Source organism: Festucalex cinctus, chromosome 21 (genome assembly GCF_051991245.1).
Source record: "Festucalex cinctus isolate MCC-2025b chromosome 21, RoL_Fcin_1.0, whole genome shotgun sequence".
Lineage (NCBI taxonomy): Eukaryota > Metazoa > Chordata > Actinopteri > Syngnathiformes > Syngnathidae > Festucalex > Festucalex cinctus.
The window spans coordinates 3,221,668-3,241,770 of record NC_135431.1 but is presented as its reverse complement, the minus strand read 5'-3'; the positions used below and the strand labels follow the sequence as shown (position 1 = coordinate 3,241,770).

The 20,103-nt window shown below is 38.9% G+C and overlaps 1 protein-coding gene across 4 annotated transcripts in view; it reads left to right on the top strand.

Moving 5' to 3' along the window:
* Nucleotides 1-20,103, top strand: part of tbpl1 (TBP-like 1) — a 41,381-nt gene that overhangs the window by 20,435 nt on the left and 843 nt on the right. The window contains exons 1-6 of one of the 4 annotated variants that reach the window (XM_077510261.1): nucleotides 15,788-15,943; nucleotides 17,165-17,414; nucleotides 17,714-17,796; nucleotides 17,931-17,994; nucleotides 18,820-18,923; nucleotides 19,978-20,072. In XM_077510261.1, the coding sequence (XP_077366387.1) occupies nucleotides 17,280-17,414; nucleotides 17,714-17,796; nucleotides 17,931-17,994; nucleotides 18,820-18,923; nucleotides 19,978-20,072 (481 nt within the window). In that variant the 5' untranslated portion in view covers nucleotides 15,788-15,943; nucleotides 17,165-17,279. Of the gene's footprint in view, nucleotides 1-15,787; nucleotides 15,944-15,974; nucleotides 16,665-17,164; nucleotides 17,415-17,713; nucleotides 17,797-17,930; nucleotides 17,995-18,819; nucleotides 18,924-19,977; nucleotides 20,073-20,103 lie in introns of those variants that run through there. The other 3 variants (XM_077510262.1, XM_077510263.1, XM_077510264.1) reach the window with 3 other exon arrangements.

The window sequence follows — 20,103 nt, the reverse complement described above, 5'->3', positions numbered from 1 at the left end:
CTCAGTATAGTAAAATTACAGTTTTGTGTAAAATAGACTGGTAAAAGAAGTCGACTCCTTCACTTCAATAAAAGTAAAGACGTACAGACTATTTGATTACAAAAGTAAAAAAAAAAAATACTACCAAATCTATAACACAATGAAAAATAAAAGCCTTCTCAGCACACAACAAAATGTAGTTTCCCTCTTTTATTGACTTGCCTGTATTGCGAAATAAAAATGGAATATTCAAACAATTAGGCCTACCATCAATTATGCAAGTAGTCAGAAAAAAATGATATTGTATAAAAAATAATAATAAAACTAAAATATAATTATATATATATATATATATATATATATATATATATATATATATATATATATATATATATATATGTATATATGATAAATCTAAGCTCATGCATGAGTCTTCTTCGCCTGAAGACTTGCGTCCATTTCCCCGCCACGCTTACGAGGTGCTCCCCCTAGTGGCCCGCCAAGGAATTGCTCACTAAGTCATGAACAATGGAGCCGTTATAGTGGCGGTATATTGACTACAAATATCGTGATACTTGAGTAGACGTATTGATAATCTATCGGGAGACAAATTATCACGATTTATCGCGATATCGATATATATCGTCACAGTCCTACAGTGCAGGAAGTTGCCTGACGTTTCTTCCACTCGCACGTCGCACATAACTTTCAGCACATTGTGCCAGCTCACAGGCTGGAGTGCAAGGACAAGCAATGAGGAGGGGGTCTGGGTTTTAAAAAAGGGGGGGTCACGTCTCAAATGGCAAACTGGCGCCCTGGCCCCCTTCTGATGTAACTGATACGAGGTTAGGTTACCCCACAATCCCCCCACTTGGCCTTCCCACATCCTCCCGCGAGAGATGCGCTTCGCACCTTAGCAACAGCGCGCAAGTACGTAACGCCGGCGGCGCTTTTTGAGACGGCGAAGAAGCGACGGAGGAGGAGGCCGAGTCCCTCCATGGGTGGGCTTGGATTCAAAGCGGAAAAGTAATAATCGAGTCGGCCAGATTGATGGTGCACCTCTGAGCCGGAGAGAAGAACAAGGCCGGCCGGGGAAGGACGCAAATAGCTCGTGAAGAAAAAAAAAAAAAAGATATGCACGTTCTCCTTTGTTTGCTGAAAAAACAAAATCGTTTTATGACTGTTAATTATTTGCACACGGTGCAAAGGCCATCTTCAAATTTGCTTCATTTCCTTGTGGGTGTTATTCTTACAGCAAATAAATGGCCTCGATAGCACACTGTAAAAAAAAAAAACGGAAATCCGGCCCCTGAAGCCAGTTTCACTTTTTTTAGCAACTTGGATTTTGGTAGACATTAGGGCTGGGTTCGAAAAAACAATCATCGATATCGAATCGATTTTCCTTTTTGAGCTTGATATCGATTCATAACATAACACTTCTTTTTCCCTTAAATGTATATGAAAATATCATTTTAAAGGCTGAGTTTTTTTCTCTGTATTTTGCTGTTTTCTTGACATTTATGGTTCACATTAATTTTTTTTTTAATTAAATTTTTTATTTTTTTTAATTTAAATTTGGACTTTTAATGTCTGTGGAGATGTTATCATGTCCTTGATGTTTAATTAAGAAGACGATCGTCCTAATATCTAATCAATATCGGATTGAAGTGAATCAAATCGAACTGAACTCTTGTGAATCGAAATCGAATTGATTGACCCACAAAAAAAATGTCACATCTGCCACTTGGGTTAGAATAATTTTTCTTTTTTGAATGTCTTCCAAAGCAAGCTAAAACTAGGTAAGCAAAGTTTATCATGAGTAGACCCACCAAAAATATCGCCAAGATTCCATTCCTGAAACGACACAGGATGTCTGCCATTTTGTTTTGGATCGGCCATTTTGGGACAATTGGGATCATTTTGGCGATCCTGAAAAAAATAAATAAATAAATAAAAATAAAAAATCAGCCCCCAAAGCCACGTATCAAGAGTAGACCTACAAAAAAAAGTCTCAAGAAGCCATGCCTGGAAAAGACACAGGAAGTTTGCCATTTTGCTTCCGATTGACCGTTTTCACGACTCTTTCCAAACACGTTCTAAAATTTGGAAAAGTGGGTGCGAGGGCCCGTTCATCACTGCTAAAAAATCTTCTCTCAATATGACATCGTGATCGTGACTCCTCCCTCGTGGTGACGTTCAAAAGTATTTCCTCTCCTTCCTGTGACAGAAGGCGACAGGTGGAAGTAAGGCTATCAGCGAGGGGGGGGTTGCAGGGGGTGGGGGGGTCTTGAAGAAAGACAAAAATGGGGGACCTGGGCCCTTATGGAAGGACGTGCTGCTAATTAGCCGGTTAGGTGTCAAAGGTCACTGTGGTGGTCTGATGTCACCATTAAGGGACGGCTTCCAGATGTTGCTCACAAAAGAAGTGGAAAAAGTCGTGTTTTTATGAGACAGGAAGTAACAAAAACACTTTTGAGTCGGAAAATCGTTTCTGATTTGACAAATCAAATCATCATAATGAACATGACAAAAGCTACAGCCATACTTAATCGAATCAAATCGTAATCCCTTAGTCGTTAAAAATCGTATACTATGTTTTGTAGTCTTAAGTCGGGCTGGGTATCGACTCTAATTTCCTCAATCGACAAGAGGGCAGTTCGATTCAATTTCAATTTTTTTTTTCCGATTTGATTTGATTCACTTCAATTCGAATGATGGAAATGGAAATATTTTCAAAACTCTAATCAATAATTGTAAATAAAAATTACAAATATTCTTCATTGTCTTATAATACAATAAGTCAGTTTCTTTTATAAATCTAAGAAAATACTTTTAACAGTATAAAACAAAAGCAAAAAAAAAAAAAAACTCGGCCAATGAGAAAAATAGTAAAATAATCATTCATGGTTTTATGACTTTATATCAGTCTCGAAAAGGAAAATCGATTTGATATCGATAATTCAGTTTTTTTTTTAGCACAGCCCTATTCTTAAGCAGTGTATTTTATATTATTATTATTATTATTATTATTATATATTTTTTTTAAATATTTTTGGCTTGAGCCATCACCAAAACCACCTCAAATAGCAGAAGTTTTTTTTTTTTTTTAACCGTCCACCTGGACCAAGTCGCTGCATCGTAAAAAACAAACAAACAAAAAAACAAACAAACAAAAAAAACAAAAGGATTGCTGGTGTTGTTATCGGGAAACATTGTTGCAAATCCATCGTCCGCAAACTGCACGTCAGTCCGCCGCTTGCGTTTGTGCAGCGGGCCTAACAAGAAGCCAAAATATTGTTTTATTCACCAGCGGGACAACATCCCACATGTTTTTTTTTGTCACGCAGAGAATGAAATCATAAAAATGAAAGAGGAAAAAAAAAATATATAAAAAAAAATCGAAAATGGAGCATTTGGTGGGGAGGCCGTGCGAGGGATAACAACTGTAATCTGTGAGTGGAGCCTTGGGGGGGGGGCGAGAAAAACATCATCCATCTTTGTCCGAACACTCCGGCTCCCTGTCCATTATCACGCCCCCCCTCACCCCCACACTCCCGGCAACCCCCCCCCCCCAACACAACACAACATAATTTCTTCTCAGTTCAAGTCCATCTTGAGGACCAAAAATCAAACAACACACACACACACAAAAAAAAAGGCAAGGTTGCTGAAAGTGCAAAGACCCAACGGGAGGGGGGGTGACCAGGACAGGATGTGGCGGACAAAAAAAAGAGAGAGTTATGAATATTTTTTATTGCATGGCAAATATGATGGTGATTATTCTGATCTTGCTTGCTTTGATCTTTTGCTTGGAAACAACACATGCACACAAACACGTTTATCTGCGTAAGCATGTGATGAATATTTGGATGTCAATCGGAAAAGTCCAAAAGAAGAACAGTTGGACACTTTGGTTGTATTTATGTTGTGTGAGACTTTCTGCTCTCCACTAAATCCTTTGCTGCAAACTGCCCCCCCCACCACCAAATCCCATCTCCATCCTCTTCTCGGTTCAACCACAACATTCAGAGTCAAAACAAGTTGAGTGCAAACAAACTTTTGCAACTTTTTTACAGCCAAGACGCAAACAACACGCGAGCACTTGATACACTTGCAAGTGTGTTGGCCAGAAATACAAATTAATAAAAACAAATAGAGGCAAAACAGGAAGAACACATTTAGGTAGATATTATAACCATATTTTGAAATCAAACACGAAATAAATGAGATAATTGGATGCTATTATTTTATTCAATTTGATATCATGTCCTTATTAAGCAGACAAAAGGTGTATTTATTTATTTTTTAATAATGATTACTTACTTATTAGATTGTATGTTATTGTTTTATACTCAATTCACAAATTTGACTTTGCTGCATATTATGAAGTTCTTGACCACCAAAATACAAATTGCATAGAACCACTTAATAGGTAAATATCACAGTGTCACATTGTGATTTTGCCAAACTGTCAATATTTGCACGTTTTTGAGAGCTATCAATTTCATTAATTAAAGTATTATTATATTTAATCAGTTTTTAAATACGTTCAATCGTACTTGTATGCTACAAACATAGCATATTTATTTATTTATTTATTTTGAATACCCTGTTGCAACATGGGGGATTTTTCCAACTTATTGATGTAATGTGGGCCAAATGCTTCAAAAACAAAGTTGCTTTTTCACTCACACATGGCATTATGGGAAAATATGCTACGTTTGTCGCAATTAGCTTACAAAGTACGTACTGAACGTACTCGCGAATATGTTCGAACTTGTTTAAATGTGTTCAAAAGTACTCGTTAGTTAAAAACGACGCCAGTTCCACACTTTCGCACCTTTCGTTTACGTTAATTGTATGAATAAAAGTGATCAGTGAAAATATGCTACGTGAAAAGAGAAAATATGCTACGTTTGTAGCGTTTAGCTTAAAAAGTACGTTTTGAACGTACTCGCGAATATGTTCAAACTTATTTAATTAAATGCGTTCAAACGTACTCGTCATTAAAAAACGTTGACGCCACATTCAGTTCCACACTTTTGCACCTTTGTTTACATTATTTGTATTAATAAAAGTGATCAGATGTTCCTAATATTATGTTTACTACCACGCTTGCCAATCTGTCGGAGCCCCCTTTTTTTTTCTTTTTTTTTTTCCCCCAAACGATGACCTCACTGCATCATATCTTGGCGGTCGAGTTTCCCAAACGGCGCGCTGATACGGACCTCGCGCTCGTGATGTCACGCGCTTTCGCGCTATCAGCGATTCCGTAGGAGTGTGGTCCCTGAACGCGCCGTTGTCCGCCTTCCCCGCCCCAACAAACTCCAGGCCGACGTTGCGATGCGCCCGGCAGGCGGTCTGCCGCCCATCAGCGGATAACGCGCAACCCCAAACGGGCTGATAGGGCCCAACGTGTTGAGCGGGCCCGGAGACGTTTACCCGCGGGACCACGTCTGACGTCTCCCTCCCTTCCTCCTTGCAAGGACCCGTGCGTGGGCTCCCGGCTGTTTTACTGGATTTGGACTGATTTTGCAAGGCCCACAGAATATTGTGTTCTGTTGCTATAAAAGCATGGAACCTACCAAAAGAAGAAAGATTAAAGTCTCTTCTTTCATCAGGAAAAAAAAAGTATGTTTCTATCTGTTTCCGTTTTGCAGCAATTAGCATTAGAAGAGAGCTAAGTTTCATCAGTTTTCACAAATCTATTTAAAATTGTAAGTAATTTAGCTTTTTTTCTACATGGCCCTGGTTGATCTCCTTTGCGCTGCTGCCACCTGCTGGCCGTTTGTGTAATAACTACCATTTCTGCAACCGTTCTTTGTAGTTGAGAGGCTGCATCAAAGCCTTCTGTATGCTCTAGCATTTGGGAAAAAAAAAACCCAAAAACGTATAAATACGTCTTTGGGACACTTAGAACATAAAAAAAAAAAGTATTTACACGTTATTGGGAGCAAATGAGTTAAGTGTTTACATACACACAGAAAATGAGCTCATACTAAAAAAAGAAGCACAATATTGTGCTTTTGTACTATACAGCAATGCATATAAACAACTTACTATCTCTAATAAAACTTAATATTGAGGCACTTATTTGCTAATGCACACAAATATTGAGTTCCTGGAATCAATGTACATTGAAGCACGTTTTTCACAGCCGGTATAGGTGAACATTTCCAAGAAAGGGAGACACGTTCATACATTAATAACAACAAATTCCAAGTATATATATTGCTTATACTATCTTATCTTGAACTCAAGTATTTAAAGGACTTAATGAGATCAATGAATATATGAAATAATACATTTTAATCAATCAATTGTGAGAGGGAAAAAATGGATAAATTAGTACAAAAAATACAACAGACCTTTTGAGAATATAAACGTTGGATGTGGCAGATTAAAGACTGAAACGGGCCCCTTTACTTTGCCAAGTCACATGACATCTCATCTTAATCTGTGTTTTCACAAAAGTGTAGCTCGGCGGTCCCGCGAGACGCCGACATAATGCTACCGGAGGCCAACAGGAGATGACTAAGAGGTGAGATGCGGCTCCTGATAAAAAAAAAAAAAAGACGCCCTGGCACATCCACGCAAATCTCCAGGGACCCCCACAATCCTATGAACCCCGAGTCCCAAAGGCAGGAAGTAGACAAGCGCCTGTCCGCGTGTGTGCGTTTGCGTGTGTACGTTAGCTCATTAGTGCGCCGACGTGTTTGTTTGTCCGCGCGAGTTGCGACCCGAGCTCCGGCCCACTTAGTCGCCGAGGACAGATGCTAAAGCGTCTCCCCTCCGTGGCCCTAATCGCAAACAGATGCGCGCTAAGCTAACCTTAGCGCTAGCTACGTGCTAATTGTCGCATCGGGTTGGAAAATCGCTGGAAAGTGAAAAACAAATTTGACACGCAACAAAAGATGAGTGTTGTTAAACGACCATGGCATGATGATGTGCACGGTTTAATAATATTCCATTTTTTATTTTTTTAAATTTGATTGATTGATTTATTTATTTTATTGCTCTTCGAAATGTGTTTGGGTGTCTTGAAAGGCACTGATAAATTAAAAATAGTGTTTTTGCAAAAAAAAAAAAAAAAAATGAAAGGAAAACTGATGACACTCTTCTTCCTGCTCTTTTTCACCATGGGGGGGGCAAATACAGATCACATCCATCAGCTAAATGGCGCTCCTTATCTATCTTTTTCCACCTCGGATGCTAATTAAAGATAATAAACCGCGCGGATCATTTCTCTGCCGCGCCAAACGGGGACGTCAACCGTCTGTCCGCTCGACCTCGCACTCGCGCACATGTGGCCGACCCCGCGGGCGACACGTACGCACGCACACGCACGCACGCACACACTTGGCACAGGTGCTCGCCGCACATCGAAAGTTCACGCCGCGTTACGTGTTTACACAAAGTCGTGAAGGATGGCGCATCGACGGGACACACAAACGCGTACGTTCGTTTGTTGAAATTATCTTCAGGCTGTTTTTTTGTTTTGTTTTTTTTGTTTTTTTTTTGGTTTTTTTTTGGTTTTTTTTGTACATAATGTTCAGTCGGTACCCAAGACTTTTCGGCCTCGCTGACATCTTTTTTGTTTATTTATTTATTTATTTATTTTATTTTATTTTATTTTATTTTATTTTCCTTTATTTTATTTTATTTTTTCCAAAACTTTTTCCCTGACTCAAATCATTTAACCTTTCAGAAAATTCTGGATGAATTAAAACAAAATGGCTGACTAGTTTGTATGTGTTGGCATTATAGACATCTGATTTTGTGGAAATTATGAAACTATTTTTGGGGACTTATTTATTTATTTATTTATTTATAACAGGTGTTCCACTTGAGTCACTGCAAAGCCCACTAAAAATTGCTCTATCCTCCTGACGACCAGGGAAAAAAAGATTGTCCAATCATGTTTATTTTGATATTCACCAATCTTTGTGGAGTAACTGGAATACTGCAAAATAAATTAAAAAAAAAAAGAAGTTTTTATTTTTAAGCTATGATGTGTCCACTACAGAGGACATTTTTTTTTTTTTACTTAAATGCTAGGCTCAAATACAGTTAAAATAATTCAAACCATACCTTAATGTGTTCTTAAGAGTCTTATAGAACACATGCTAACAACAATTAAAGCCTAAATTTGTTCAATAAAAAGTGTTACACACTTACTTTTCCTCTTCCCTAAAAAGTGCTTGCACTGAGGGAAGCCATTTTCTTTTATGACGCAATCAAAGGTAGCAAAGCCCCACCCATACACATTTGGTATGATTGGAAACCCCCGAATGTCCTCTATAGCGCACAAATGGAGTTAATTCAATCATATGCACTGGGTGGGAGATTTTCAGGTTTAAAAAGGTCCACTACAGAGGACAAATTTGAATTGCTGGTAGTCCGGAGGTTACAGTAATTTGGGAGCAGTAAATGCGTTGAGGGATTTTTTATTTTGTTTTTTTCTTAAAGTGTGATAACGCCATTGGAACATAGATGCTATTTATTAGCCCGTCTATGGTGTTAGCATGAAGCTAGCAAAGTTATGTGATTGTTTAAAATACGCAATATGTACTTAATTCTCTTTGTTTTATGTTTGTTATGTTGTGAAGTGACATGGGTTGAGTTCACGTAAAGATTTTTTTGCTCACAAGTCAAAGCAAAAAAAACAAAAAGAGAGTGAAGCCTTGGCGGAGGTCTTCAGCTCACATTTACTTGAATCTTGATGGCTGTTTCCATCAGTGTCTTTCTTCCGCTTTCCGATTGGCTGGGATGGTTAGCAGCGCCCACCCACCTGTTACTCTGGACGTTTGCATTTTCTTTTTTTTCTTTCACCTGGTTTAACGCCACCGGGCAGACGGCGGGGTCGTTTATTTCACTTTTTATTGAGCGGCGAGATAAAAGCGCGAGCTGCGCTTTTTGTGCACATTAGCGCTAAAACGGCGCAAGAGCTGAAAACGGAATGTTGTGGTTATCTCCTCCGTTACGTTACATCGTGTGCGTGTGGAAGGCTGGTGAGGACGCGCACGACCACACACGCACACACTCGGAGACTCGTGTGTAGCTCGGTGTGGCTCTGTATTTATACTGCAGCATAACTTCGAGGACAGATAATGGCTGATGGGACCGTCGTAAAAAAAACATTTGTTTGGACAAACGAACCTTCCTTGGCCTCCCCTCTTTCACCATCCCGCCGATGTCTGCTTCTCTTTGTGCGCCGTTTGCATCAAAAAATTGGCACAGAACGTGAGAATGGAAGAAAATGAGGTCGGCAAGACTTTTGAAAAGCCTCACCATCAAAATTTTGCTCGAAACTAGCATTTGTTTGCAAAAGTGGGTGACGGGTCTGTTAGCCTAATGCTAACACATAATGGGAAACACCATAGGCCGGCTAACGAATAGCATCTGCTGTTTGTGGCGACGTTTTAATTAGTGTTGTTCCGATACCGTTTTTTTTTTTTTTTTTTGGCCCCCGATGCCGATCCCGATACCCAGCTTTGCAGTATGCCGATACCCTACCGATACCTTTGTTTTGTTTGTTTTTCTCAACATGAAAAAGCTGTCATGCAGTGAGCATGTCACATATCAGTGAATGTCGTGCACGAGCAAGACATAAGATGCTGCATCCAAAGTCCTATATTAGCGTTGGAATTAATGGTATCGGCATGTTACTTGTTAGTAGCCACCTATACCGATACCACTGTTTTAATGCAGTATCGGGGCCTCTGCCGATACCAGTATCGGTATCGGAACAACACTAGTTTTAATCTTTTGAGCAACAGAAAAACACATGGAGCCCATTCAATAATACTCAAAGGCATATATTCTTTATCTTCTGCAAAGAACGACTGATATTTCTGCTGACGAGTTGCTCTTAAATACTTGTCATTCTGCACACATTGATACATTAAAAAAAAAAAAAGAATAATTTTATTTTTAGTGAACGAAAACTAACGAAAAAACAAAACTAAAAACGGGGGAAACATTTTCATTAAAATAATATAATAACAAAACAAAAAAAATAATGTATAAGATGAAAAATTACAAACTATTACAGACCTGTTGTGGCACAATTGCTTGCGGTTACTTTGTGTTTTTGTGCATTATTGATGGTTTCTCTAGTTGTGATGCTAGCAAAGACGCACGCAAGCCATCGCTGCAGTACGTACACACGACGTTCAAATCTGTTTCTAAGGAGGTGGAAAAACAAGTCTCGGTGCAAAGAAAACAGCATACATCATCACAAGTACTTCCTTTGCAGAAATGGGGCTGGGGGGGCTCAAGACAGATATGCGCTTGCATACTCGCACTTGAGGAAAAGCGTTCATGTCATCTTTTTTTCTGGAACACGACTCGGAATGTTGAAATAAGAGCATGAGCACGGAGTGGGAAACTTTAAATCCGACAGACAAATGGACCCGTTCTCGTCCCATAAATCACTCCGGATTTTGATTTGATTACAAGTTAGCTTATTTGAATATGTTACAAATTTGCTAAATAAGATGCATTTTTATTTTTTTTGTATGAAATAAAGGTTTCTAAATCTGAACGGAAAATCGCTCTTATGTAATTCTGCAGCAAAGAGTGCTTTGGCTCACTGTTGCCTCCTGTGGCAGGGAGTTATATTACAAGACAAGACATGCTCCTTTACTATTGCATATGGTTAAAAAAATAAAAATTAAAAATGAATGAACTAAACACAGTGGTGCCTTCACCAAGTGAACCAATGGTGAGAAAGGGAATGTTAATTGTTTTTAAGAGAAACTTTATTTTTTGGACCTTGGTCTAAAAAAAATTATGGGAAATGCCATTGAACCATGCTAATAAATAGCACCAATGCAGCAGTGTTACAACATTTTAAGCAGATATCAGAAATATTCTCAGAAACGGTGGACATGTAGACAAATAACCACAAAGGACTCACAGACAAGTCGTGTGGAGAAAAACTGTTAACATGTCTTACTGAGGAATTGGCGCGTTTGAAGTGTTTATCTGTCTTATACTGCCCCCAGGTGGTCAAGGGACGCACGACAGAAGGAGCAGCGCATTGTCAACCGAATTGCAGTATAAATATGTGACAAAAACGGTTTGTTTCTTTACATTCTCTTTACTTAAGACGCTTTTTCGTCATGAGTAAGACCAAAACGCAAGTTGACATTTGTGTTGTTGTTTTTTTTGTTTTGTTTTCGTACTAAAAGCGGAAAGATGGCTGTTGAAAGCCAACAAGTCAATAAGAAGAAATTTGTGGGCCCGTAAATTGCCGCGCGATGAGAAAGGGAGGCCGTTGTTTCCTCTGCATCTCCGTGGAGGCCAGCTCGGGTCCGATATATCTTGACGCGCTTTTATTGGCGCGCTGTTTAATGGCTTCCTGCTTTCAAAAGGACAAGCTTGAGAACTTTTTTTTTCTTCTTTTCCTCTCCTTCTCATCATCTAATCTTTTTGTTTTCGGCGCAGCGAGTTTGACATGGTCGGTGTACACGTTTCGTTAGCGTAATCGCTGAACCCCCCCCCCCCTAAAAAAAAAAAGGAGCCTTGCCGCCCACGCCTCGCTCTCGGTGGACGGCTAAGATGTGGTTAGCAATGAGCAAATGTTTTGATGATGAAGCCCTTTTTTCCGAGAATCTTTTTCTCCCAAACGCCCGTGGCCTTTGGATGACTCCCCAAGGAGGCCATTAATTTCAATATCGCTACGTGTGTGCGCGTGCATGTGTGTGCGTGTTGAAAAGCACAAATCCCCCATGCAAACAACACGTACGCGAGTATGATCGAAAGCAGATCAATATGGATGGACACATTCGCGACACATTCAAACACACGCACGCGCACGCATCCGACCATCATTCTGCACCCTCACCCCCCCCAAACACACACGTGCAACAACCCCCCCAAAAAAACATCCTTCCTTCTATTTCATCACCTCCCACACCACACTCCACCCCAATTCAGACATTTCCTCAAAGTACACACTACACACGTACACACATGCTATGTTGGGCATCTTCATTCCAAAATTTAGTTTTGGGCGCTACCAGGCTGCCAACTTTTTTTTTTCATCTATTCAATTATTCTAAAATAATAATAATAATAATGTTATTTTCTTGGCACAATGTATTTTTTTTATTTTAGTTTCTTTTTACATTTTTATTCATTGAAGCTCTATATATGTATATATATATATATATATATATATATATATATATATATATATTCTAAAAAAAAAAAATTCAAAATAACTGACCTCAATAGTTAACTCACGATTAATCACTAATTTTATATCTGTTCCAAGTGTACAATAAAATGTTCAATATTTTTTTTATGTATAGATTTTGTATTTTTAAGTTTATGCTGATGTTAAAATAAAAGTGGAAAAATCTTAAAACTAATAGAAATATGGCTGCATCTGTTAGTCATTGATACAGTAATTCCATAATAATTCATAAAACTGAGTTAAAATTAAAAAGATGTACTCGACTGTGGAAAAAACGAGTGTTCTATTGATTTGCGTGAGTCATTTTGGTGCCACTAGACGGCATAATTGCACTTGTAAGACGTTGGTGACGGCTCCGTGCATTTTTCTTTTCGTATTAAGAGCTGTCTAATCTTTAACATGAAGTAACTTGTTAAATTCTGCACATTCTTAAAACTGTAAAATACAACAATAGGTGATCATTAATCGTGCGTAAAAAAAAATAAAAATTAGTGGCGTTAGATGAACTTTAAATTAACTCAGAAATTAATACACTAATTATTATATTATAATTATATATATATATATATATATATATATATATGTACACATATATAGTATTTGTATTTTTACGGTGATTTTTGTATTGTTGCCCACAAATAAATCTAAACAAGAAAATACCAGTGTTTGTTTGTTTTTTTTTTTTGTTTTTTTTTCTCTCTCTGTGACAACCTACTTGAAGCGTACAGTTGAGGTAAGAGTCCCCGAAAACATAAATAAAACCCGGAAATTGAGTTCGAGTTAGATCAATCTGATAAAAAAAATAACACAACATTAAAATGTCTTATTTTTTTAAGTGTATTAAAAATACAAGCCTCCCTTTGAGACAATTCTCTGGGATCTCGACTTTGTTGCGTAATATTTCTGTTGGACTGAAAGATAAACAGTGAAATACTCTTATTGGCACAAATCAAATCCATGTCCAATGAGGTCAGAAATAAAATAACGTGATGATGTTTGGAGGGCGTGTCGGAAAAAGACTCAACTCATAATAAACGATGGCGAAGATTTAGGGAAATCAACGTCACTCCCGTGATGAATGTCGAGCAGGTGGCCATGATACGACTGACTAATAAGAAAAAAACCCTCAAAATATGGCCGGCGAACCGCGCACCAATGACAACGCGCGTGACGGACGACATCAGGCGCCGTTATTCCTTTTTAATTGTTATTTTTGTGCGCTTTGGAGCCAAGCCAGAGATTGCTCATGTGTCGGTGTTATCGTTTGCAAAGCTAGTCTAAACATGGCGACACACTCCTCGACGTTCTCTGCAGGTGTGTTAATGTTAGCGCAGTAAATCTGCCGCGATGACGCTAGCACCATTTGTCGCTTCGATGCCTCGATTGGGAAAGGTTGAAACTTTATATTGTTTTTTTTTGTGTGTATGTGTTCTGAAGGTACACTTTTACTGCCCCCTCAAAATAACTCAACAACTGACCTGTTGAAGTCACAGGGCGGCCATCTTGCTCCTCCCACCTCGTGAGCAGACCTACTGTATAAACTATACGGTATACGTACAGGTGAGACATATACAACTCGTAGGCAGTTAGTATAAGGCCGGAGGGGGGGGGGGGGGGGGGGGGGGGGGGGGGGGGTCGGGGGTTGAGGGTTGAGGGGGTCACTATTTTTTTTTTTTTACAAGTAAAAAAATATATAAATAAAAAAATTGGAAGTGCATGGTTTGTTTCACCACTGTTCACAAATCTGCTTAGGCTTGTTGGGAAACGGCTTGTTTTCATCATGGTCCTGGTTGATCTCTTATACTCTGCTGCCACCTGCTGGCCGTTTTTGTAATTACTACCATTTTTTTTTTCACCCATTCTCTGCAGTTGAGAGGCTGCATCGAAGACTTCTGTATGCACTAGTATATAAAAAAAAAAAAAACATAAAAAAACGCATAAATACGTCTTTGGGACACTTAATACATTTAAAATAGAACATATTTATACGTTATTGGGTGCAAATGAGTTAAGGCAAGTTGTAAAATGTAGTCTTGTTTATGTTTAATACATTTAATGTCTGAAGCGCTGACAAGAAGAGTGAGTCCACCCCGAAGTGAAATGTTGGTTGTTTGATAAGCAGGAAGGTTGGCGGGCGAGTCAATTGGAAGGTAGCTTGAGCAATAGGTAGGTACGGTAAAACTTTTACAGTACAGTACGGGAGTCAACAGGTAGGTAAGCTCAGTTGGTCGGTGGGACGACGGTTGACTAGGTAAGATGTATCTAAATCCGCAAAGTTCCAATTTGTGCGCGTGCGTGCGGTGTGGTCTCGCGCTCCCGCTAAGATGATGTAAACAGGCCGGGTCGTTCCCACGTCTCTGTTTACACTTGGCAGATCCCAGAGCTGCACCGGCGCGTTGCTGGATTGACTCACACGCCGTCCGTCTTCGTCTTGGCCGCCCGCACACACCATCTTTGAATATGACAGCCATCTTAGTCGTGCATATTCATTAGCGCACAGTTAACCTCCGCTCCAGGGATTCCTTCTAGGCCCACTTGCAGTTTGTGAAAATACGCACTATAAAGACATACAGTATGTATCAAATGTGAACTTTTTTGTTTATTCTCACACGTATCTTGCAAGCGAGTGCGTGTTTACTTTCTATGTGTTATGACCTAATTGAAAAAAATTAGCAACATCCCACCCAGCCCTAAATCTTTGTAACAAACATCTTGGGACATCTCAATGACTTGCTGAATGTTCTTGCAGCGATTGACTTATAAAGATGGATTTCTCTTGACTGCGCTCATTCATGAGGCCCAATTCTCTCATTGATAGCACAAACATTCCCACTGGCTTGTAAACAGTATCTCAGCACTCCTCTTTGGTTTTGTAGCCTCTCCAGAACCAGATGTTCCTCCACACTCGGAGATGGAGTTAAATCACCACATTTTAAACGTCAAGCGCAGAGTAAACACGTGAAGGGAAAACGCGCCACCTTGTTGTCTGCCAATGGCGAGTCGGCTTAAGTGTAAAATTGGCATTTGTGAAACGTTTGTGCAAGTCACTTTATTTTATTAGGAGGAATAACACACCATTAAAAGTACTTTAAAAAAAAGATATATATTTTGTAAATGCTAAATAATATTTTAATGTTTTAATATTGTATGTTTTAATATTTTAATTTTAATATATTGTGGATTTGAGACATATCCTTTTTGTAAAATTTGTTGTTCGTCAATTTCTTAATTTCAGAATCAATGTATATTTCTTTCATTTTAATTTGTAATAGTGCTTGTGTATCATGTTACGTTATTGCTTGATGTTAATCACTTGTTCAAATCAATTTTGTTTTCAATTTCAAATCTGTAGGATCAAAACGAGTCCACAAACGGGCTTCATACGAATGTAGTTTGTGTTCTTTAAATATAAAGATGATCTATATGATTTAAGGTTTGTGAATGTATCGAACAAAACATTTTCTATTCTTTTAATTTAACTGTATTCGATTGTGGATCTTGTTTACTTTGTCACTCTTTTCGTCGCATGCAAATAAATTGACTACCATTATTCTGTAGGTTTCAACCGGAAGCCGTCCTGCCGATGGCCGATAATTTGCTTTTATTTTGTAAAATCCATCCGGAAAGTGTTTTGCTAGGTGGCGCAGTCATTTGTATTTTCCTCTCCCACCCTGCGTGAAGGGAATAAACAAACAATCCGGTTGACGAGCTGGCTAAAGTGTTTTTTGGGGGGGCTCCCGATTTAAACACGCGGATGAGGTACCGAACAGAATTCAAACGCAACATTTCATATCGTAACGAACATGAATCACGGAATGGAAAATCCTCAGCGGCATCTGAAAGCGGCTCGACCGCTAGCTCCAGATGCTAACAACTTTTCATTCATACTTCATGTCGCTCGGGCGCTTTAATTCATTCGTTTCTGCCCAGTTTTTAGTCACAACTTTACGAGAATTCGTATCCGAAGTGTTGCGTCGCGGCGAGTTTACAACGAATAACAACCACCAGGTAGCTACTGTATCACCCCCGCATCGATTTTAGCCTAGCTTAGCCTCCCAAGCTAGCTAGCCGGTGCATCTTGTCCCCCCAGTTTGACGTCAATTTGTGCGTAAACGCGCGTAATTTCGTCCTAACTCCACTATTGCGTTTATGCATCAAAGTGTCTGTCGTGAGTAGTCGAAGGGAGGAGGGCAGCCCGTGAAAGTTCCACACAAAGCTCAAGGGTCAAGTGTAACACAGGCTTTTTGTTGTTGTTGTTGTTGTTGTTGTTGGGGAGCTGAGGAGATGAAACGCTTTGGCCAAGTGGACCTGTGATGTGCACGATCGCCGCTTTCATTCGCCAGGCGTGCGACTTTTGTACTAAAGCGACGACAACGTCGGCTTGTTGTGCTTGCAAGGGGGTAAGCAAGTCACTCAGCATCAAGGCGAGGTGGATATTTGATTTCATTAAAGATAAAATAGCAATCAAATGCATGCCAAGGTAAGTTGCAAGGTTGTAACTAGTTTTTCTGGTTGGATAGATAATGGTGGTATGGAGATATGTACATTTGTGAGGAGGAAATTGAAAAATAAACTCTTTTAAAGGGGAAAATAAAAGCATATGTTAACGTTGGGTATTCAGTTGCATACCATAGTAAAAAGTATTACCGATAAAAACTGAAAACATACAGGGGGGAAAAAAAAAACAAAAATATACCCAACTGCCACCGGTTTGCGCCGCAATCCGCGCATGCGTCAGCATCAATTTAGGGTGACGTCATCGTACAGCGGATGTCTTCGGAATGATTTGCATTTTCGAGCTAAACAGCCAATCAGTGATCCCCATTTTGTACACGCTGCAGTTGATTGCACAAACTACGTCTAAAAAGTATAATGACTCTTACTTATTCACAATTATAAAAGCTGATTTTTACTCAGATTTGGTCCTGCTTGTATTTTTAATTTGTCTGACATAATTGGTCTTATTTTCCTTTGCTCCAGGCTTGACCCGACGTGATGGGCGCTTAACGTCGTGACGATGGTGGACGATTGAAGAGCGAGCCCCTGTCTGGTCCTCTCTGTGAAACGCGCACGCACACACCCACATACTTCCTCCATGGATTCCAGCAACGATGACACACTGGATATCATCATCACCAACGTGGTGGCCACGTTCAGGACCAGGTGCCACCTCAACCTGCGTACCATCGCCCTGGAGGGCACCAACGTCATCTACAAGCCGGAGGTCGGGGTAAGGATGTTTGCCAATACGACGCCCACATTGACATATGGGTGGAGGTAATGTTTTGATTTGATTGTACATTTATTGCTTCGGAATTTGTGTCATGCTGTAGGAATGCAACTGTGTCGTAAACAGATCAAGCCTGGCGTTCCACAAGGGTCTTTGCTAGGTCCACAGATTTTTTTTATTTTTTTTTATTTTATTTTTTTTACTGTATGCACTACTGTGAGAAACCAACTGTTTGTTCATTGTGGTGTTTTGTGTGATATGATTGCAAATACAAAAAAAAAAAAAACTGCATGTTTCAGAAAGTCCTCATGAAGCTTCGTAAGCCCAAGATAACCGCGTCCATCTGGTCCTCAGGGAAAATTATCTGCACGGGAGCAACAAGGTAGAAATGACGCGAAATGATTCGAAAGCAAAAAGCTGCTTTTTGAACTCCATGCAAATAAAATTCAGATTTTATGCGATATGATTTTGCTGATCAGTTTGTTTAATCCCTTCCCTCTCTCTTTCGTTTTCCAGCGAGGAAGAGGCGAAGCAAGGTGCTCGCCGACTGGCACGATGTCTGCAAAAAATCGGCTTCAAGGTGGGAATTGTCACTTATTAATAACTTCAAATCGGCGTTCGTCACATATGAACTCCTAAATCATGATCCAATTTTGGCAAATAAAAGCTTTTACTTAATTGCTGTTATTGCCTTTTGGGAAATAAAATTAACTGTCATAAGGTGGCTGTAATTTATTAATTGGAGCTAATTTTAAAATTGTATTTATTGTAAACATTTCAACACATAAACATGTTTATCAGGCAAATATGCAATAGGCGAACTAGGGCTGTAAATTTCCTCAATAGATTTGATTTCAATCGACAAGAGTTCAGATTTATTAAATTTTGTTTGTGATTTGATTCGATTCACTTCAATCAGATATTGATTAATTATGAAATAGCCATCCATTTTCGTAACCAGTTACTCAATTCTTCTTAAATATCAATGACGTGATAAAAACTCCACAAACAAATTTGAAACTGGTTAAATGATTTAGTTGATTAATAATGAAAGTAAAGTGTTATAATCATTTCAGCAAGCGTGGGGTGGAAATAGTTTATAATTCTAATGCAATAATTAAAAACATTCTGAATTATCTTAAAGTGCAATATGTCAGGTCTTTCATAAATGTAAGAAAGTACTTTTGAATTCACGTGAACAGTAAATTTCAACGAAACAAATACAAAGAAAATGTGAATAAGAAAAAGAGAATATTAAAATAGTTGATTGATGGTTTTCTGAAGCAATATCAGGCTTGAAAAGGACAATCGATTCGATATCGAATGTTAAATTTTTTTTTAATACCGAGCCCCAAGGTGGAGATTGATGCAGCGGCTATTTGATGTTGCCACGTGTTGCATTCAGGTGAGGTTCTCCGCCTTCAAGGTGGTGAACGTGCTGGCCGTGTGCTCCATGCCCTTTGCCATCCATCTGGTGGACTTCACCAAGAAGAACAGGCCCATCGCCAGGTAGGTGGGCGGCACATGGCCGAGCTTTTCATCACACTTTGCCCGACTAGCTTCTTCCAATTTATGGAGCAAGTCTGACCTCTAGTGGCGACACCTCAGCAGAATTTTGCAACCAGCAAAATTGCTGCACTTTATGAGTGCATAGCGAAGCACTGGTAGAATCTTATAATGATGGCAGTCGTACTACTAGCCAGGATTATTATAGTTTTTGAATTTTCATTTTAGTTAGTTCTTATTTTGTTTTGAGGTTTGTTTGTTTTGTTTTGTTTTAAGTTTTAGTTTTATTAGGGTTGTTCTTAGTTGTTTTTTTTTAAATTAGTTTTAGTTATTTAATAAATGCTTAGTTTTAGTTAGATTCATTATTAGTTTTAATTATTATTATATTTTTTAAAATGTGTGACTTGTTCGCAATATTTAAAATAGACTCTGGGAGCAACGTCACCTGAAGGTGCTTTTCTATTGGCTGCTGCTAGATGACATCACTTCTGTGTGACACACTTTCAAACGACCTTATTATATAAAAAAAAATATAATAATAATATAAAAATAAATCTACTAAAAATCACATTTAAAATTGTCCCCAAAGGCTCATGCATTAAATTACAAAAGACAAAAAAGGACATTTTTGCTATAATTATACATAAAATGTAGTTTTAGTTAGTTTTCGTCTTGTAAAAAGCGTTTCCATTTTTATTTTATTGTGTCAATGAAATTGTGGAAATTTAGTTTTAGGTTTTTTTTTTTTTTTTTGCTAGTTTTAGTTAACTAGCTAGCTGCTAGTAGGACACATTTGTCAACTAGTGCAGATAACTTGATGGAAATCAGCATTTATTGGTTTTCAAGGGAATAAAATAATGTGGATTTCCTTGGACGAATTAAAAACAAAAGCAAAAACAAGATACCTAAAGTATATAGTGCCTTAAGTATAAAATAGTTGGACGTTGAAGTTCGCCAGCAGATGTTGTGGTGCATTGTGAAAATGCAAGCAAATGTTGTCAAACTGCTGCCCGGACGACTTTGAAAATGAGTGCAAAAATGTTTGCGTTTGTATCAGTTATGAGCCCGAGCTCCACCCCGCCGCCACCTACAGGATCAAAACCATCAAGGCCACCATCCAGGTCTTCTCCACCGGCAGCCTCACAGTCACAGGTAACACACACCGTCGTCCAACACACCTGAG